Here is a 22,751-nt window from a genome sequence, read left to right on the forward strand (position 1 = left end):
ACACCAATGATTCTCATCACGTACAGGGGCAATATAAAAATATATATCGCATACCTTGTACTGATGGTGTGCTCACTTCATTAGCATACTCCCTTTTGACCGTGATCATTAGCACGAGAGGATTAATAATTGCATTGGATGAAAAATTAGGGTTACCCTATTTATCAAGTCCCATTCTCATTGATTCATCCGTTTGAATGCGATACTCAGAGCTATTTATCGTGGATTTTCAATTATATTTTTTTTAATATCGTGGCCGCAGCGTTCAAATCATTATCAAGGGGCATTTCAACGATGTGCTATTCATGGACAATAAATTGGTGATTTGCTGGATGGAAAATATCTGATGAAAAATATCGTGCTATGAAAATTGCAGTTCGTTGTACTGCGGGGGAATAAAAGTCGAATATACATGATATTTTTATTTATGTGTAATACCAAAAAACATTGAAACAATTGGTTAATTTTTGAGGTAATTTGATTGAGTAAATTATACCGTCAGGTGACTTCCAAGTGCTTGAGACGTAAATCAAAAGTCATTTAATTCCGTGCGAGAATCCCTCCCTGAGAATATGAACGGTTAAATATATAAATAATTAAGAAATCCGGCATTTATCATTATCACTAATCACCTCGCTAAAAGCCTCAACTGATTACCAAGAATAAACAATATTTTTTTCTCAATCCGATTGTGAATGATCCGACTAAAACCATAAACGAATCAATTCCTCCTCACGATTTCGCGTGATAAAAAAAAAATAACTAGGAGATCGCGTGCATGAAAACTGTTAACTTCGTACAGATACCATGTGCAAATGCCATATGTATAGCCGACACCCGTGTCTTTGTGAGATACCGATTCACCAGTACAAATATCGCGTGTTTATGTTAGTCATTCGGCACCTTATATTTTTTTTTTAATGTCCGATTTTTAATGTCCGATTAAAGTCTACTGAGGGACTTCAATCTCCGTTTCGCAAAGGATCGCATCATCGGGGCCCAATTTATCGCACGGGGCCTCACCCCGACCGAAATTCTGACGGATTTCATGGCGAATTCGAGGACGAAATTGTCGGGGTATTTCACTTTTTATGGAGTTTTCGAGTGGAAATACTGGAAGCAAAATGAGTCAGTTGTGTTACATAAAAAGGGGACAATAAATTTTAATTTATTTTTCAGGAATTTTACGGCAAGATTGTACTATAAAAGGTTGTGGTTACGAGGCATCTTCATTTAACAGATTGTACATTAAAATGTGTCGCAGTGACTACTTCGTGACAGCCAACATTTCGAGTGCCTTAAAATAAGTGATTTGATGGACGAGAGATTAATTCCGTGAAAATAATTCTGGGAGAATTTCGGGCTGATTTTTTTGCCAAAAGAAAGAGTGAATTTTCCCCTAGAATTTCCCCCATTTCTCTCCAAAAATTCCCTGCCTTCTCTCCGCGCATAAATTTCATGTCTCAACCCTCAAAAAATTATTCCCCCCCAGTGTTTCACGAAAAAAAATATTTACCCACCATATCCTCAATTTTCATGCACCTCCAGCGTTTTAATTATTGCATGCGTTCCCCCGAACGCGCCTCCAAATGCGTGGGCGATACCTCAGCTCACTCCATCCACCGTGAATACCTCGGGGAAGGGTCGACTAGAGTAGATGGATTCGTTCAATTACAGAGAAAAAGCCCTTAAAAATGAGGGGCGTCTCAACGAGTACCTCAAGCCGTGTAAACGACTCGCTGTGGATAGATTGCTGGTCGTTGAAGTGGACAAGACTCTTCTTTTCTACGGGGATTTCCGATTTTGTTAATCGACGGTCCCGTGTCTTGAACCCTCCGACCTTCCTGGCTGGAGAGCGTGGTAATAGGTAAGATATATGTACTCAGTAGAACTTGTCTTCTGGCCCTCGTCCACTCAACTCTTTTATTCTCGCTCTTTTAATGTTATTTAATTGCAGCTGTTAGTCCTCGGTGGAGATGAATGGATGGGTGCAATGGACTTGGAAAATAATGTCCACTGATAGAACTAGTAAAACAATTTTGTTCCTCCGAGGGCATCCGCCATTTTCCCCATTTTTCTGGACCAAAATGTCCGCCACTGGAAGAAAAATAAATTTTATCCATTAAAAATTCCCCTGAGCGGATTTTCCCGTGGAAATGTCGGGCGTCCGTTTTTCCAAAACAATTATCACGGAAAACCCGTCGGTACTGACGGGCACTATGTTAGCGACCTCTCTCTCCCCGGTGACGCCTCAAAGACTTCAGTTCCACACGGAATCGAGCTCACAACCTTCCGAACATTGGACTCGCACCACTGAGCTATCGACGTCGGTGCAGCATTTATTGCCGCCGTATCGCCGATGTTTCCTGCCATCTGAGACTGTGTAAGTACGTAAAAGCAAGTGGGCCACAATATGCTGAGAAAATTTTCAACAGAAGTGGTCCACGAAGTGACTATTAACTCGACGGAAACAGACGATGATTGAATAACGATAATAACAGCCCCAGGAGGCCGTAAGTTAGTTTCGACTGACGTGCATTCTAACTCGAAATTACGTCATAAAACTCTGGATTATATTATCCATCTTCTCTTCCTGATAATCATTCCGTTTTCGGATATTCAAGTGCACCCGGACACCAGACGTCATCTTGATGTCTTGGGTTTCTCGGGTTTTTATCTCGTTGGGTTTTTTTGCAAATGTTTTTTATGGTTTTTCGGTGTCTCCCCGGGTCGGATTGAATTGCATGCGTGGGGATCATTCATACGTCTGGCACGACTACCGTATTTTTAAAGATAAATTTACCGTTTAATCACGAGGAAATATTGCGTGAGGAGATCAACATCCTCATTATTTCTTTATTCATTTTTTCCCGAATGAAATTGTTCCTTCGATTAGAACGCGCAGAATATTCGGTACAAATAGACGTAAAAAATATTAAATAAATGAATAATATATTGTATCACATATATTATGTACATATAATATAGAAAAGGGTCGAAGGCCTCACAATTCACTCGTCCCCTCCAGACGGCAACGAAAATGTCCCCGAAACGTTCTGTTTTCCGACTGAAAAGGCAAAGTGCCATTCAGAAAAAAAAGCATCAGCATAAAAAATTAATTGATATTTCATTATCATATTTATGTAAATAGCAACACATACCCTATTCCATTAAACTTTACGACTACAATTTTTACTTATTAAACAGATGTCCCAGATTGATGTCTAGTCTTCCTCTTCTAAATCTTCCTTTTTCATCCTGTACATGCCTCGAAGCCATAAACGCAAAACGCATAATCCCACCAGGTTTTAATGCCATTCGATTGCCGCAATTTTCGGCTAAACATTCACTTTTATAGCAAAGAAGAGAGACTGAGACTGTGCAAATGTCTACTACTTTCGAATTCTCCTTTTATACGGCATGCGAAATTATTAACAAAAAGACATTTATCGTGGATAGAGATGAGTTGAAGGTGGTGGGGGAGAGGGCAATGATTGAATGAAAGTGTCAGTCACAACACGTCATTCTTCATGAGGTGCTCCGAATTGGCATTTATGATTGACCGGAATTATCCGGGTGATTTACCCATCTCGACGGGCCAATAAATCTCTACCGGCAGCAGTACAATTATTGTTGGGTAGTTATTTGGCTTTTCGACACTGACTATCGATCATGCGCGTCGTGATCAGTCGATTTTGGATATTTCAATGGTTCACTGTCGTAGGGTATGGAGACACGGAAAGGTCTTTATGCTGGAAAATGTCGGGGGTAAAAAATGTCGTCCAACATTACATCACCGGAACGAGATCCACATAGATGGCACCTTTATATTGTAAATAAATTGTTACAAATAACCCCACCATCTCACTTCCATCCCCGTGAACATTCCCGTAAATCGTCTAAAATCGGTGACGTTGAATGAGTCGAAAAACACCCAGAGAATTAAAGTTTCCCGTAAAATTTATTGAAAAACACTGAATACACATTAAGCCGAGACGATATCGATCAATAAATCCAAATATTGTTGTGTAAAAGACGATGTTCGCCAGTGGGTTGATTTTAAAATCTACGAGATATACCTTTTTCGAGCCCACAAAATCATAAAACCGATCGTTTACGATCGTAAAAGGCGACGATGATAAAAATGAAAGAAAAAAAAAATTTATATAAAGGAGGAAGAGCACACACAACACCACGTGTGTATAATTCTCCACATAAAAACCTACCTGTATACCAGTAATTCGATAAAGTGAAACTACGTGATCGAACGGTAAATACCGATAAAAGTGAGAAAGATTCGAGGCTTAAAATTGGTCGGCTGTAGGGCCTCCCCTCCTGTGTGTGGAGGTTTAAAGGTCGTCATCGAGCTCGTATATAATCAAATTCGTAAATGATACATCATTCCGGTGTTTTCGCATGAAACTTGAGACACGATTAATAGAACCGTGTGTTCCTGTCAGCTTTAACAAATACGGAAAGATATGGTGGTAATCAAATGTATCCGTATTATTGAAGAAATTGACGTCACCGGACGCTCAATATTTATGAGTTGTGATTTTTTTGACGTGCGATTCTCTAGAGCTTTTGAGAGTTTATCATGTTGACGGGTTGAATAAAAAATCCAGTCGTTGAATTTTGTTGATATTCGCATTTTTGATGGAACGGAGGATTTAAAATCGATTTATGATAATATCGTAATGCCCCAAAGTCCGTGCGGGTCAGGGTGAGGGCCTCGGTAAGAATCAGAGGGTGGTTATGACTTGGAAAAATCATGAGGGAGATATTATGGGGAATGGGAGGAGCACGGTATGAAGGGGTGGTTCGTCTCCAGCGGGGAGGGATCATAAGGGTCAGGGAGGCACGAGAATGGGAACCTCGCAAAGGTCAAGTTATGCCCTAAGATTTATGAGGATTTTAAACACTAGACCTCGACTTACCACTCATAATTATGGTAATGGTCGCATTGTAACCCTTACCGAATAAGGGTTGGAATTTTACAAGGGCGGGTGCTACCATTCCATTTCTACGGATGGTGAGCGGCAGATTGGGTCAGTTTATAACCTTTAAGTACGGAAGCCACGGTCAGTGGTGAAGACTTGATTTATAAGGGTTATGGGTGTCAGTTTACGCCCCTTGAGGCGAAAGCCTCCTCAGAATCGTGTTATAAATCTTGAATTATGGAGATCATAACTATTATGATTATGACCGCCTTTTAAAAGTGAAATTTTCTTTGCGGCCCTTGACTCGTAAGGGTTGCGCGAGTCAAACTGCTACCCTTGACTCAGGAATTATAGCGATTTGATGGCGCCCTTCGGTCCATAATTAAAGAGGGACAGAAAAATAGAGTTTCAACAAAAAAAAAATTTATTACTTTGGGCTCGTCCGGGATTTGAACCCGGGACCTCTCGCACCCGAAGCGAGAATCATACCCCTAGACCAACGAGCCGTCTCGACTCCTCGATTTAAAAATCTTGTTATGACTCATTCGTTATGATAATTGTAGCCAATTCAATTTTTTACGATCAATAAAATATCGTTCCTTGGAAATAACATTTTAGACCAGGGAATACATTATCTTCTTAGCAAATAGATAATTATCATTTTTGTGTAATAAAAACTGAGGCCTAATCCAATTCCGAAAAATGATTTTTCAGTTGATCATAAATTCTCTGGAAAAAATTCGATTCAAGGGAATTATTAAGTTGTTTTATTCAATTTTATGGTAATCTGTCTGGTGTGAAGTCCTCTCAGTCGTTCGATACTCGAACAGTCCTCGTGGCACTCTCTACCGGCGCAATGGTCCAACCATTGCCACCGTCTGGTCCAGGCATTGATGTCCCCAGTGGCTACTCCCGTAAAAATAAAGGAACTTGAAAATGTTGCAGAACTTTCACCCACAATAGAAAAAAATAATATTTACAACTGAGAATACCTAGGCCAAGTACCGTTTATATTTTTGTCAAGCAAACATCTCCGCACCTTTAAAACAATTTTATAACGGTTTTTTATTATTACAACGAGTACCGTTGCACTTCCAAAAATACCTCGATTTTAATTGAAAGACCGGAAGAATGTGGAGCTGTAAAACCCAACAAGGGACAACCGATTAACAGTTTTGGCACGATGAGGACCATCATTGGTTTATGACAAGTTGGGCCTTTTCACTCGGTGGCCACAATGGAGGCCATTGCTAGTCCCTTCGGTAGTTCTTTCCCGCCCAAAACCACTCGGAGGCTTAATCCTAATCTTCAATTCCATAATAAATGTTTTTTTTCCCGCATGTTTGCAGTCTGGACATGCATTTGAGAGGATTTCCCATGTTTTTTCGTGGAGACAGACTAATCGGAAAGGGATGGGGAATCTCTCCCCGTCAGGGCTCCAGTTTTAAAAAAGATAGATAAAATTTTGTCTACCGCAATATATATTTTATATTTTTATTTTATCCCCAGAATCGATTTCCCCATTCGATGATACCTCGGAATATCTAAACTTAACTGTTATAAATAGTACCAAACTGCCAATTGATCACACATTCAACCAGAACATTTTCATTCACATCAACTTTCGTTTAGAATTTCATTCAAATTTCTATCTTCAAAATTTAATCTGACATCTGACCCGGTTTTGAGGTGCAAACGGGGGAATTTTTCGTTTGACTTTCTTCTCTCATCGTGAGGCATCAATGTGGGAAAGGTCAAGTTTATGGCATCCTATTTTTTACCAGAAATGTGAACTGCTGATGTTTTTGGAGACATTTCTACCTGGAGTCATCAGAGAACTGGGGGGTCGTAGAAAACTACCCATAAAAAATTGAAATAAAAAAATAGATACAATAGAATTTTTTCGAGTTGAGACCAGAGTACATTTGAAATAACTACGGGAAGGGAGGAGGGGGGATTATGAGACAGTCGTCTAGGAAAAGATTTGCCAAATGAGCAGACCCGAAAAAAATAAAATTTTTTGAAATAGTCCCCACGTGATTAATTTCGTTAACAGTACAATTTTCCATAAGAAAACAACAGTTTCCACTTGAAATTATTAATTGGTGTATGGAAAATTAAAATACAATGTAACACCATTCACTAGATAAAACCAGTGATAGTTCTTGGAAGAACGAATAGGTTTACCCAAAATATATAGAAATATCTCCAAAAATAATTACTCCTACAAAAATTATCAAGTTCTGGTAAATATTTTTGTTCCAACCACAACATAAGCAAGTTGTTATTCGATTAACAACTGATAATATCTTCATTTCTCCTGTTTACCCTAAACATTTTTTTAATTTAAATTTTGATCGCAATTTAATGAGTGAAAAGACTGAACTGAATTCAAGTGAACTCCATTTGCCAATTGAGTCAATTTTTTACTATAATTTTTGGGCTCACCAAAAAAAAATTACATAGATCCTCCCCCTCCCCCCCTCACGTCTTGTGAAATCCAAATTAAGCTGGTTATTGATAAATTATTTCTTCATAAATTCATCCAACATTTCCCAATCATGCTAATGAGACTATTAACAGAATCCAATGTCTTATCAACGTCGCCGCAGTCTAACTATTTCTAATTACGCATGAAACAATAGCATTGAAATATCATTTGAGAAAATGTAGAAATTTTGTTGACAAACTGAAAAATATTGCCCCCAGGGGGTCATGCGTATAATGATAAAATATCGTGTGAAATAGTAAGAGCTCATACTTTCGAATAACTTCGACACGATTGTCCGTAAAAGTATGCCTATATCAGTATCTGTACGAGAATCATAATCTCTTTAGCTGTACATTTTCAAGCCATTCCATGTATTTGTGTTTAGAGTTAATTACGACCACGCCGGAGGGTACGCAGACATAAATATCATTGATTATTGTCCATGCGACCTTTCCCCAGGCAAGGAAGCATCACAAGTTTCTCGTATGAGTGAAAATTCGTTCGACATCTATGGAGTGAAGACATCGTGAAGTGAGAGTGCATTTTCAGGGTAATATATTATTATTCAAAGAATTATTTATCCTTCTCGCGATGATTGCGAACGAATAAATGTTTTTTTCAATCCTGATGTCCTAGAATTTATTCACAACAGTGGATACGAAGGTGCCGTGATACTGCAGCACCTTCAAGTGCGATTTGCAAGTCCGACATTGCGATGTTGCGGTATTCCTAATCCTAATCCTAATCCTGATCCAATTTTCCGGGCATTTCACATCACAATGTGGTTATAACGCCTGTTCTGGTCTAGATTTTTTTAATTTCATGGAGCTCACATTCCTGACATCCTAATCCTAATCCTAATATCGTAATCCTGAAATTGGGGTATTCCTAGCCTTTGGATAATATCAATTTACCGAAGTTAACGGGATGTTTCTATGATATGATTAGGTTACGATGATTTTGGGATTATAGACAATCTGATCCTTTCAATCCTAGCCTTCCTGAACTCCGAACATACTCTCACTCCTAGTCCTGATATTTGCGATTTATCCCCGCTCTCCATTATCAATCGAATCGACGTAAATTCCTACTCCTGATATCACGGAAAATCGCTGATAATCCTGACCCAGTCATATATTTATCGTATCCTAAATGCAGATGCTAATCCTGACAAAAAATTCCCGATCTCCCTCCCATTGCAATATTTATTTTCATCTCGTAAACCTTTTTGCGATAACCGCCGCCCTCCTGACCTATCTTCAACCCGAAAATCCCCAAAATCCTAATCTTAATGGAATACAAGACCCCAGACCCTCCTGATGCACTCCAACTCGTCCTCTTTTAACCCCATTACCCCGGATAATTCTTTCAAGGCTGCCCCACCCCATCACCCCCCAAATTCATCCCAGTACCGTCATCCCCCACCCTCAGCAATAGATTATCAATCACCCTAATGGCATCCCCTCCCTCACATCAATATCATCATCTTCTCATCCCCCCTCTCTCGCCCGAACGCCTAAAAAGGTGGGGATAGATCTCTTCGGTTCCGTTCTGCGCTGTCCTGTGGTGAAAAAAAAAAAACTTTAAAAAAACATCCGATCGAGGGTTAGGAAAGGGAAGGCCCCTCCCCTCGAGTGCGTCCCACGTGAGGCGTCTTTGGCGCGTCCCACCCCAGTTATCCCAGGCATAAATGCGGCGGGCCCCTCTCCCCCTGCCGCTCTCACTTCACCCGGGGGGCCCACCTGTGCCGCAGGATGGACCCAGCACGCTTCACCGTTCCCATCCAACACACAGTGGTACTCATAAGGCCCCCGGAGGTACTCACCTCAGCGCGGACCAGCAAACGCACTTATTTTTTTTTTCCGAGTGTTAAATAGTTAATTCGTCGGCGGAAAAAAAAAAATTGGTATCGTATTCTCGGACGTTTGAACATCAACTCAGGATTTTTCTTTCTTTTCTACATTTAATCCTTTTCCTCACCGGTTATTGCCAGTGGTGGGGTGAAGGTACACAACAGGAGGTGACAGGCGTAAGGCCCCGGGGGTGGGGGGAGAGGGGGGAATAACAACTCGAGGCGATTCGAAAATCTACGAGTACCCTCTACATCGGAGTCATTCACCCGTCGGTCATCGTCGCATCAACACTTTGTTTTTTTTTTATTTACGTTTTTTTTTTTTTTATTATTTATGGGTGGACAGTTGAGACAATTAATCTGAAAAGGTGAATGGTGCCAGTGAACTGGTGATTTTGTGACACTCTGACATTCAGTGAACAAAGTGATACTTATGGTGAACTATGAACTATAGGATTTTTTTTTGGAGTTCAGTTTTTTGATTTTTTTTTCATCGCCGGTGGATTGGCCGGTGACGAGGTACGAGAAATTGATTGAAGGTTAGTTGTTTATCATACGATCAGGGATTTTTATTGGTGAGAGGTGGTGACCCGTGACCCAGCGGGGAAATTCATTATTTGCGAGGGTTAAAGGGGGTTGGGGATGTGGTAGGGGATTTTATGGGTTGGGATTGTCCATCGTGAAATTTATCGTCCTCAGTGGTTTGTTGTTAATGTTATTTTAATATTGAGACCCGAAGATGTCGGGTCAGAGACATCTGCCCTCTACGTGAGTTTCTTTTGAGAATTTTTGGGAGGAAGAAACGGGTGCTTCCACTTTAGGGGACGTTTTCAACCGGGTAAGGGGAGAAATTAATCTTGAATGTCGGATGGCCTTGATTTATGATAGTTTAAGACGGTCAGCAGGCTGTTAAAATTATTATCTAATTATGGCCGCCGACGGTGCGGATTATCGAGTGGCACTTACTGTGGGTGGAAAACTCCGGAGTTTACTATTCTCCGAGTCTTGAATGAGAAAATTTGGATTTTCCCATTTTTCCGGTACTTTTGTCAAGGATTAAGGCAGTGGAATATACGGAAAATTTGTATCTCCTATCTTCAGACCATCAAAAAAGTGAGTGCCTTCCGTCCTAGGGTGGAAAGCTATCCCCAACAGCAAGACCTCCCCCTCCCTACACCACCTCCCCCCCAAACTCCTCACTACCCACCCGAAAATCGTGAATTCCCTCCGAGGACGAAAATCCCTCACTTTCCACGCCCTCACCACTCCAAAAAAAAATCGTTCCAGCCCCTAAAAATACCCCTCTCACCCCCCTCCTCCCCAACACACTCCCTAACCAAAAAAAAACCCCAACGACCCAAATTTAAATCGCAAAACATCCAGGAACGGCTTCACCGACTGAAACCCCTTGCCCCCCTGCCAGGTGGCACATTTAACACCCTCACAACCACCTCACCCCTCCCCCCTCATCCCCCCTTCCTATCTGAGATCGAGAACCCCTTAAATCTCAGCATCTCCCCCCGACGAGATAACAATCCCCCATTTTTTTTTTACTAAACAAGACGCAGCCCGTTCATCTCCAATAAATCCCTTCGCGATCACGCGATTCTGGATTGCAAATAGAATCAAATATCGAGTGAAAGGTATAATGGAATATATACCGTAACGAAATGCAACCGACGTAGGAAATGAACAATGAGAACAATAAACAAAATGTCAACATAACGCGGTAATATCGCAATAATACCCGTGTGTACCGATGTATCGTTGTATTTGTTGATGAGACGAGGGGGGGAAAGGGGCAGGATGAAGCGGGGGTGGGAGAGGGAGGGGGTCGATTACTAGTGCGTCACGAAACGTCGAAAAATTTCGTCAGAACGGAAACTGCCATCTGACCAACGTAACCAGATCGTGACGATGACCGCGCGGGGAAGAACCCACTTGGGATAGATGTAATTAACAATGCGGCCGATTGTTCCGGGGGAACGTTACGCTGATGGGTAATTAAGTGATATAGGATGATCAACAAGGCGAGAATTATCAGGAGCCATTATCGGAGGAGAGATAATTTTCGGCGACTGTAGAATGAAAATATTGTCCGATAGGAGGAGAGTTATCGATGACATTGAAAGAATTTGGTAAATTATGGTGTCTGGTGGGTGGGGGTAAGAGGTGGAGACTAGAAATATATTGTGCAGGGATTGTAGGAGTTGGGGGTGTATTTTTTAAAAGGGGATAAGGCACTTTCGAGTGTTAAAAAAAAATCGGTTTTTTAGAACAAAGAAATTCATTCTCTCGGGTAAATTGGGATGAGTTCTTTTAAATAATGTTTATAGGTATTTAATGACTCCATTATAGAGTCTTCTATTTTGGTATAAAATTTATCAGTCCGGAGAAAATGAAAAAATTGTTGAACTCGACAAAAGGCATTATGAGACAATTTTTCCACCGTTTTCGAACTCGTGGACATGAAGGGAAGGGAAAAGTGAATTTTCCAGAAAAAATAATCTCTTACCTGGGGCAAAATGGATTGAATATTATGGAGTAATGTTTCTCTCGACCTTTAATGAGTTTATAATCGATTATTTCATTTTGAAAGGCGATTTCCCAGAACAAAGTCATGAAAAAATGACTGAATTCCATAAAAGATATTCTGAGATAATTTTTTCCACTGATTTCGCACCGATTCACATTAAGAGATAAAACAAATCAGAGAGAAATTCTTTTCGTGAGACCCTTGAGGAACTTAACTTTTTCCACACCCAAAACTTCTCTAAAACTTTATTGTTCTCACAGCGCGATAAAAATATCTTCGGCACTTGTTATGAATTATTACTGGGGGCAAAAAGGATTCGATTTTAGGGAATGCCACTGCTCCTGGTTTTTAATAGCCCCCAATTTTGGTGATGAATTTTCTCGTCGCGTCAACTACAAGGGTCTGACCGCCCCAGGGAATTGTCCGTTTCTTTATGGAAAGTGAAAAAAATGGGAGAAAGGTGAACCCTAAACAGAATGAGCCCTAGCCCATAAGAATCGACTGCAGATGACTTCGTAAAAAAAATGGAATGGACCATTTCTCTCTCCACATTTTCTCCATAAACTCGAGCCAATAGTAAACCCTCCACAACTCCACAAACTCTTTACCGCACTTGTGTCGAAACACATTGTTTCCGAGTAAAAAACAGTCGTGAAAATGTTCACGATAATAAATTCTTTTGTCTGGTAGTCTCTGAAGGTCTGACTGTCTCCAGAGAGTCGTGCTGCATCACTTGAAAAAAGAAATGGGGGGAAGAAAGTGACCGGAACCCTAAACAAAACGACTCACGGCCCATAAAAACCAATTACAGTTCAAGTTTGTCAACGCAAAATCAAAATTTTGGTCCGCAGTACTGGACAAATGGAAAAAGTCCTTCTCGTATATCTGGAAAGTATTTTTTCTCCCAGGAGCAAATGGGTTGGGGTTTATTGAACGACGTTTATCATCTGTAACAACCCCCAATTTCGGGAAAAAGGTTCCAGCGCAAAAAAGTGCAATAAAGAGAAAGTGGAACTTGAAAACAAATTTTATACGATAATTGTCATGAGGGATTTTTTTGTAGAGTTAACTGCATAGACCTCATTGGCTTTAGCGAATTGTCCTTCAGTTTGTTAAAAAAGAAATGTGAAAAAAATGGAGAGAAAAGGTGACCTGACCCCCTAAAAAAATGAGTCCCATAAAAACGAATTACGGTTCTGTCTGTAAAAAACAGAAAACAATTTTTTCCAGCTTTTTTGAGGAAATAAAAAAATTGACAAAATCATTTTTTGGGAGAAATAAATTTTATTCTGCGGGAGAACGAGTGACCCTTCGATTTTTATGATTTTAAATTCTGGTGACGAGTTTCTATCGCTGAAGGCGCAATTAAAGGCCCTTTACTAACCAAAAAAAAATTTTTATAAGACAATTGCGATAATGGATTTGTTTGTGGAGGTGGCAGTGAGGGTTTGACTGTCTCCAGCGAATTATTCTTCATCTCCTAAAAAAATGGTCGAAAAAACGAGAAAAAAATGACCTGAACCCTAAACAAAATGGGTCCTATTCCATAAAAACGAATGACGGTTGAGTTTGTAGAGAAAAAAATGAATAGACAATTTTTTCCACTCTCGAAAAAGTCCGACAAAAATTCAGGTCCCATTGTAAAATCGCCCCACCTCTGGTATTTCTCGGGGTGCGAGAGCGCGACGAGAAAATTCCGCCGGTTTCAGGGCAATATCGTCGATTTTTTTACCTTTAAAAATGGCACGTGGGTTCACTAAACATGTTTCACTTTTACAACGCGAGGTAATAATGGCCGCAGCCGAAAAAAAATGGTGTGTCGCTGTTAAAAAGTGCTTTTTTAACGATTATTACAACATATCTGAGCAGAAAAAAATATCATTCATTGAGTGCAGCAGTATTTTTAGGACATGCCAATACAAGTCTTATTTTACTCGGGATTCTGTCATAAAAGAGACCAAAAAATCCAAAATAATAGAATTTTTTTCACCCTATAATGTCCATGAAATTAAAACGTTGGGAAGGTCTTAAATTCTGGTATAAAATGAAATATAAATGATTATTACTGATAAGAATTTGCATAGCCCTCACCTTCTTTTTTCTCCGCGTTATCGATAGTTGAACGATCGATCTGTTGATTTTCCCGATGATACCGGAGTCATGGAGAACGCAGGGGGATGCACGAGGAGAAAAAAAAAAGGTTAAAAATAGCTTGAATATTTCGTTGCCAGGGAGCCGCGATGATTCTCACGGCTCCGGTATTATATCGCGCAACCTCTTGCCTCTTGGCGATTCTTGATCTCGATCGTCGGCACTCTCGAGCTGCTCGTCGAAAGATCCGTGTGTATGAACCCATTTTGTCTGAGATAAAATGGAGAAAAAAGAGATCGTTCTCTCCCTCATCATCATCCTTGAATTCTCATTGAAGTGCAAGGATGAGTCGTGGAATATCTAACTACCTCGACTATTTTTCCTCAAGTGAAGGCTCTGGCGGCTTAAAAAGGTCTTAATTCAAGACCCAGCTGAAGACCATAACGTACAAGGGTTGAAAAATCACAAGAAATAAAGGGTGACGTCTCCAAAAAGTCCCCACGACTCCAAATTGAGACCAAATTGCGATCACGCAGTCGTTGATAAATAACATAAATGTGACACTGGCAAGACCTAAAGGCCATCTCCGACTGTTTTAAGTCATGACAAACGTCTTAATTTAAGACTCGACTTCTCGTCGCAATTACCAAGGTCATTTACCTCATCTAGTTTATCTCAGAACGTCCACACCACGCGCCGTTCTATCCTCACTGTCATTTGGGACATTTGCCAAGAACGCAAACCCAACACCTGCGATTCACCATGAGGACATTGCCAACACAGAAAGAGAAAAAAAAAAACATTCACCGGATACGCACCTGCGATTCCACCAGGGTGCGGGTAGGATAATAGACACGAAGCACGTGTGTGGGTCGCTAAGAAAATTTCATCCATACAAATAAGTTTTGTCGAGGAATTTTTCCATCAGTAAAGTAACGTTTTCTCCGGAGAAATAAATATTAAATGTTTGTAAAAAAAAATTATTTTAATAAGGGGCATTAATTTTTCAATTACCCATCGAAGCTCAAATTGACTGTTATTACAGGTGCATTCGACAGACGGTGGAATATCACACGGAATTTACATGAGCCATTTTGCCCCATTATCCTGGAGAATATGAAATTTAACTTCGTAAAATTGAATTTTAATTAATAAACGGTTTAAAAATACTCCGGATTTTTATATAGAAGAAACGGTAATTTTAGTGATGCCATTTGTGGGAGGGAGGGCCTAACTTATTGTCAAAAATGACAGTTAAATTTTTTGTCATCTTTTTTTCTAGACTGAGGGGAAAACGTCTCGCTACAGTTGACGAAATAGTTTCCCGAGTTCCCCACAATGCCCGTAATTTCTCAAGATGTTGAATCAATGATATGGAAACGGCCGAGTGAGATAACTTGTTAGAAAACCGCAGTGATTACTCCACGACAGCTTCAATATCCGCTTTTCTACCTCAAAAATACCATTGACTGTTACAAAACTGGTCCTGCGGTGATCGATGAAATTGTCTCAATGTTTGCGTTTTCACGGGCAATTTCACTCGACGTAAACCGCAAAAATGAATGAGGGGAGGAGATAATATAAGGAAGAGTCGTATGATATTTACCAGAGATTTTCATTCTGGAGGAAAAATATCTGTCACTGAATGAGAATGAGCAGAGTCAATTACCGTGTGTCGTGTGTAGGTCAGGAAACAGTCGTTTGACTCCTCGGTATCCACAACATTTGCCTGATCAAACATTCCCGATGTCTCTTCCATTAGCTGGGAATTTACTTTCCCATTTAGCGATTGGCTGTCACCTATGAAAGTTCATATGTGGGTCATATTGTTCCACCTAGGTGGTAAATACCTCGATGGGTTCATCCAGTCCGGAGATAATTCATAAACGTCAAGAAAATCGTTAGGAGGGAACAATTTATCCCCGACATTTCGTGGTGACCGTCATTTGACTCAATCAAATAATCCAGAAAAATGATACGGGTGCCCCCGGGTTAAACCCGGGTTCTCTGACTTCACAGGCAGGTGCCTTACCGACTGAGCTGTAGACCGGGGTTATCCTAGACTTAATTTTGTTTAATGAGCATTTTAGGACATGATACAATGACTCGCTTGTGCGATTTTCAAGTTACAGCACATTGATGATCACTTTAAGACAATTCCTTGCCATGACAAAGTTTCACAAATTAATTTTAAAGAGCAAAAATGCCCTCTTCTTAGCACTCCCATATCTTAAACAGTCTTAAGACCCTCAGAAAACCCTCTGGACCTCATATATCCGTAATAACGTGACTCTCATTTATTTTCTCTCACCCACAGATGAATCAACAGTGCAAAGTCTGCGGAGAGCCAGCGGCAGGTTTCCATTTTGGTGCGTTCACGTGTGAGGGCTGCAAGGTCAGTAACAATAAAAAAAAAAATCCCACTTATTTATTTTGAAAATGTGAAGCATGGCATTCATGAAGTAGAGAACCAAAACACGACGAAAAAAAGCTAAAATAAAATAAAATGAAAGAATTGAACAGAATGACCGCTTGCTTTATCGTAAAGGCTGTATTTCCTTACTGGATGTCGCAAAAGCCACAGAGCAATCGCTTTCACGACCCGAGGTTAAACGTTTGGTTAGGCATGCGTGTATAGTGACCCCTTCGCTGTATTTGAATTGAAAGAAAATCCAACCGAGAGAGAGGATACAACTGGAGGCTCAATAAAACTTACCATCCCGGGCGCAAATTCCAATATTAATTATCGGAATTAAAAAGCCAGGGATTTATAAATTATCCGATAATATGAGGATTAATGATGCACCATATACGTGAGAAATATTTACAACAAAATTGCTGAACAAAATATTTATAACAACAAATACATGTTCATATGAGTGATTGATTTATGGGACAAGATCCTTTTATTTTTATTTCTGTTCTGTTCACTTCGAAAAAAATATCCAATTAAAAATCATTAAAAGCCCTGCGATGAGTGAAATTCAAAAAACTCGAAATTATCTAGAAAATGATCTCACCCACATCAGGTCGATCATCTCCCTGAGTTCGCGCTGCCCGTAATCTCGAAAAAAAAACCCAGAAATTCCATCATCAACGAAAGTGGGAGATGTGACATGCTAGATGGGCCTGAAAATGAAAATAACGAAATGAAAACAATGTCGCGGATTGCGCAATCGTTAACTAGGGCGGAAACAATTGTGGCGGGCAAGTGCGAAGCGCCGGAAGAGGCCACTGTGCCTCAACAATTCCCCCTCTTGCGTTATGATTTCATCTCTAGCAAGTGCCCCTCACCCATGGCATAACCATAACGATCTAATTTCCCGGCTTTTGTCGGTCTGACTAGACAATCAAAATTCAAAAGCAGAACGATCCCGATATTTCAAGTCAAAACTAAAAATCGCACTCGGTCGGGAAACGTCGGTTTGCGCACGCTGGGCGGGATATAAATAAATCACCAGGTGGCGCCGTACTAATGTTGTAAACAAACGTATAGTTACCCCGTTAAAATCAATCGATTCTCATCAGCTGTCAGCAGCCGAACGATTTCACTTCAATAGCTCATTAAATTTGGCAGCGAAACGCGACCGAAAACTCGGGCACGAGGTTAAAACCTTTCTCGCGCATTGCCATTTATATTTTCCCCCCTCCGTCACAAATTACATAATCCAACTACTTAACTCGGGTACAAGTTAGTTGTGCATAATGGTGGCACTGGTTTTTTTTTTCACGATTGTGTCATCGTAGTTTAAGTTGTGAACCGACAAGCGTCACGCCATGACAGGCCCAGTGGCTCTGCAAGACAAACCATCGGTCAGACATTGCGCGGAATAATCGACTGATTGTGATCTCCCAGCGAGTGTCCCACATGTGGTCTCCACCTTGCTATTATACCCCATTGCGATCATCGGCCTTTGGGTGGGTGACAGTCGGGGGCTCATTCTCCTTCTAATATTGTAATTCCACCTTCACTCTTTGGTGGCCACCTTCAGCGTGGTACGCGTCTATGAACATCGGGGACTGTTGGAGCGCGGGAAGAGGCCACCTGAAAGGAGGCGAACCGACCGGAAACTATTAATAATAATCCACACACGCGCCTGTGCCGCCGGAAAAAAAAGGGAAAGCGCAGGAAAACGACGAGGTCTTGTCATGGCTGCCTTACCCGCGTTATTTTTCGCATCAGCGCCAGATAAGATTGGAGATGATGGCTGATAGCTGATTGTGAATGGAAGTTGCCTATCGCCGACAGCTGATACGACCTCCCTAACCTTACGGGCCCTTCAGGACATCAAAATACTTCGTCCCAATTTTTTTATAACGAACTCTGTAACTCTTCTATTCCCTAACCTCCACTCGATTAATTTTCAAGTCACGTGACACCTTCTGGTGCCCTCCCCCAAATCTAATCCATTGCACCAGGACATTCGTTTGCACTCAGATATTTATCTATCCGGTTTCTTTATTCTTTATTACAACCTCCCCCACCCCTCCCCACCCACTTCCCATTGTTCCATCGTCGACGACCGTGTCCCTCTTAACCGAGAAAACGAAAACTGCAATTACTTTGTTTACCGCGTGTGCCACACTCGCACGCCAATTTGTATCAAGCGAAAGAATAGGGATATTTCGACTACCTCCACTGCCTCCCAACTTATCACGATTTTTGTCTTCTTACGGAGTTGGAATCTCTCGATTACACCACGTACAACAATTAGGGACCGAGGCACGAGGATTACGGGACCACTGGCCCAGGCGCACGCGCCTTGACTAGAGTCCTACCCCTCCCTCCCACCCCTTCCGGCCCCAACGCCGCCCTCTTGGGCCCCCCTTTTGTTTCAGTAGCGTGTCAGCTCCGATGAATGAGACAATGAGAGCGTGATTGCGAAAAATTTCCCGCGCAAAACGGCCCGAGGTTACGCGATACTACTAGACTAGTCATAATTGGCGAGTTTCTGGGCCTCTGGGGCACGAAAACTTGACGTTTTCTAATACAATAACATGAAGAGAAATAAATGCCGAAAACAATGTCAACTAACCGTGCAATTGTCCTATGTTGCAGTCATTCTTTGGGAGGTCCTACAACAACTTGAGCAGTATTTCGGAATGCAAAAATGGCGGCGAGTGTGTAATAAACAAGAAGAATCGTACGGCTTGTAAGGCCTGCAGATTGCGAAAATGTCTGCTGGTTGGAATGTCAAAGTCTGGCTCGCGATATGGAAGACGATCGAATTGGTTTAAGATCCACTGCCTTCTCCAGGAGCAGCAGCAACAGCAGCAGAATCAGCTGACAGCCCAGAGACATCAGACAAACAATCCTATGAGTTCGTCCATGGGATTGCACACGACACCGAGAAGTAAGGAAGACTCCATCATGCTGGGACTGGATGATTACAAGAACTCTACATCTCCCTCGATCAGTTCCCCAGAGTCGCATAACAGCGACAGTTCGGTGGAGGTGTCCGAGAGGCGAGCAGCTTATGGTCTGCATCCAGGATTCAGGCCACTCCATCCACACTTGCCACCGTCCGATCTGTCAGCACTTGGAAAGGAGATGATGGGCCTTCCTCTGGGCTTTCATCTTGGTGGTATGTCACTGATCCCCCCGACCTTCCTGCCACCACCGAGCCTAGCCATGTTCTCGCCCTATCATCTGTATGCACCAGCTCATTCAAGCCTCATTCCAAATCATCCGTCATCAGTTAGGTCGCCCATCGGCAGCAGCAACACCACGACTATTGGATCAGTCGATGATTGTGGAAATAACAACAATGATCGGTATACACATAATAACAACACATCGAAGGGGAATGAGCCGAACATTCCAGAGACGTGTCACAAGAGGTTCTACCTGGACGCGGTACTGAAGAGCCAGAGGACGTCATCAAGTCACTCGTCAGCGTCTCATAAGTCAAGATCAGCTGACCCATCACCGCGAACAAGTCCGGATAGAGAACTACCCCAGGACAATCCCATTGATCTCTCCATGAAGACCAACGTGACGACAGCTAGTGATGAATCAGACGAGGACATCGATATGGAGGACAGCGATTGTGACAGTCCACCACTCAAGAGACGACCTATTGATCTTACGACGAGATCGTAATAGAATATGGGGATCGCTCATCACCATCAGCTCGCGCCATAATCAGACGTATGGTAATAACAATGATATCAATTTGTTTGGCGGGGTAATTAACCATCGGAGGGAGATCTCAATGAGGATAAACAAGCTGGTGGTTAATGCTGATGGTTGTACCCTGGCACGTGTTAAATACGTGTTACAAGAAGCTGAGGTACACGTGTCCCATGGATGCATTCAAGAACGTTTTATCTTGCAACTTGGAAAGGACTTCGATTCCCTGTCGATGTTTTAAAGCTGTACACCTTCATCGAGGGTCATCTCTGTCTTATTGATTTTGTCCCTTGGTTTTTTTTATTCGTTGAAGGAGTTTGAACGGATTTTTTTTTACTCCCAGAGGATCAACCGGTTTCCCATGTCTGGGGGAATCGTAACAGATCGTGAAACATCATTTCTGGATGATTCAGTGAAACTTGGCAATGAGTCTGCTGTGAAACACTAGTCTATCTGCTGGTGAGAGGGGGGATTATGAGCTGGACAATACATTTACCACTATGTTATCCGTGGACACGAGCTCATCTTGCCTTTACACAGGTTGGCTTTTAGCGGCTTGTACTTGTTTTGCATTTTCGCTTCTTTATTTTCAACCAGTCTTGGGTTTTTAATTCATGAGCTGGACGAATCGCCTTGGAAACATATGAAATTGCTCCATCCTGAGTTGACAAACGAAAATACGATAGCGATGGTGGCCAGGGGGGGGAGGGGAGAGATGAGGGTGAGAATGTGCAATCGGCCCTTTAAGGGGAGTCCCACAAATTTATGATTGTTAGGGTTAGGAATAGCGTAAGCGGAAGACGAAGAATTGTGTAAATATGGAGATTTGTTGGGACCAAGGCCAGTTTGTTTTTATCACGTGTATATATTAGTTGAAATGATTTTATCGCATTGATTTAATTGTAATTGTTAATCAGAGTAAGTTAAGGCATTATGGAACGTCCAAAGACGTGAATTATCGCACTTTGTATCCAGACGAGGCCGTTTTTGTAAATCAAGAAATATATAAATAATTGTGAAAAATATTGGTTCTTCTGTTGATTAATTGATTACCGTTCGTGGATAAGATGTCGACGGATCAACTGGTGAGGTTCCAGAGAAACTCCAGCGGCTCCCGGGGCTGCAGCAGGGTTCCCTGGTTTCGTAGGCAGGCACCTCGTCGACTCCACCATATTTTATCAATAAGAACGAAAATAATTTCTCGCGATATTTCTGTGCTGTGTAAGAGCTGTTTATCCTTTAATCAAATGCGTTGATTATTTTTATTGGCATTGTAACGTTGAGATGTTATCTCAATAGAATAAGAATAGAACTCGACGTTTGACTGTTTCATCTTAGCACGGAAATACGAGGTTTGCGTGTGAACCTAACAAGTAAAAGGTTACGAGCATAAATAGGCAATATAATGAAGCACAGGGTAAAGATGGCCTGGGTAGTAACTCATAATGCACCCAAGAGCCATGAATATTCAACGTACACGCAGTATAAATTCCATCCTTACCTCTTTTCCTCCCACCCCCAACAACAACTTGTCTTGTACACCCAATCTCACATACAAAACATACATATGCGTATAATTCACGGATACATCTATATAACCCTGGAAATAGCCGGAGATACCGCTGGTTAGATAAATTATTACGGCTCAAATATCAATTAGAGTTGGTCACAAGTGCGTTCACACTTTCCAGTGGTGACGACTTCTAGGTGGAATTCGGTCCAATCAGTTGGATATTTGAGCCCCGGGGGGTTTCGAAATATTTTTATCGCTTCACTGTCGAAATTTCGAAAAGAAGTTCGCTTCACGGAGAGAAATACGATTTTTTAAAATTCCGGGTAAATTTTTTTCAAGACTCGTGCGATATTATCGCAAAATGTAATGGGCAATGAATATATTATATACTTGTATGTTATTTAGTTTTATTTATTGATTTAGTTTTTATTGAGTGGTCGTTTCGTAGGTATAAAATATCCATTTGTCTGTTATCTATTTATATATTATGTAAAATATATAGTTATTGTAATTATATCATTCATTATTTTCTCTCACCTCAGTTCTCTCGGGGAAAAATTCCTAATTTTTATTGAATATATTTCTCTCCGCGCTGAGACGCGATAAAAAATTCCAAAAATCGGTCTCAGATGTAAAAAACTGATGAATGAAGTCTGGTACATCCCAGACACAATGATTGCTACCATTCTTTGTAGCAATCATTATTTTTTTACACCGGTTATTAATTTTTTTTCATCGACTGGAGTGGAAAGCTATTATCTTCCGTATTTTCCTCCGCTTTTTTTTTTAACAGAAAAACCTTTTTTAATCTTTTCACGAGACTCATAGCTCTGTTATGTGTTTCTCGAATATAAATCCGTGGTTTATGTGACCACAGTTCACGTGGGGTTACCGTTGGGGTCTGAGTTACGGTTCACCTCGCATTATTAAACCCTCACGAATACATCAGGCGTCTTCACTCGTATTTTCCCGCCTTATTTTCTCCTCCCCCTGTGGCGTGGTGGATTTTTTTTTTTTTTTGGGCCATTTTACTTTTTCTTTGAAGATGCTTTTTTACGCTCAACTACTCCCACGCGACGAATATTACTCACTACCGAATAATCACCGGGTGATTGGTGTTGCCGTGTTTTTCGAACTTGTATATTACGGTATACGTGTTTATACATCGCGTGCATTCCCTCCCTCGTAATTTTTA

General features: G+C 41.2%; 1 protein-coding gene and 1 non-coding gene across 4 annotated transcripts; one reads left to right on the top strand and one right to left on the bottom strand.

Moving 5' to 3' along the window:
- Positions 1-2,181: 2,181 nt before the first annotated feature.
- On the top strand, positions 2,182-22,064 carry LOC135170753 (knirps-related protein-like). Of its 3 annotated transcripts, none has more exons than XM_064136812.1 (3): positions 2,182-2,383; positions 16,228-16,305; positions 18,970-22,064. In XM_064136812.1, the coding sequence occupies exons 2-3, from the start codon at positions 16,228-16,230 to the stop codon at positions 20,011-20,013; spliced, it is 1,122 nt and encodes a 373-aa protein (XP_063992882.1). In that variant the 5' UTR covers positions 2,182-2,383; the 3' UTR covers positions 20,014-22,064. The 3 variants fall into 3 exon arrangements, with proteins under 3 accessions (XP_063992882.1, XP_063992881.1, XP_063992883.1); XM_064136811.1 differs by lacking the exon at positions 2,182-2,383 and adding an exon at positions 9,155-9,822; XM_064136813.1 differs by lacking the exons at positions 2,182-2,383; positions 16,228-16,305 and adding an exon at positions 16,339-17,828.
- Trnap-cgg (transfer RNA proline (anticodon CGG)) lies at positions 5,375-5,446 on the bottom strand. The gene has a single exon. It is a non-coding gene; the product is annotated as a tRNA-Pro (tRNA).
- Positions 22,065-22,751: the final 687 nt, after the last annotated feature.

This window comes from Diachasmimorpha longicaudata, chromosome 18 (assembly GCF_034640455.1).
Source record: "Diachasmimorpha longicaudata isolate KC_UGA_2023 chromosome 18, iyDiaLong2, whole genome shotgun sequence".
NCBI classification, from domain to species: Eukaryota; Metazoa; Arthropoda; class Insecta; order Hymenoptera; family Braconidae; genus Diachasmimorpha; species Diachasmimorpha longicaudata.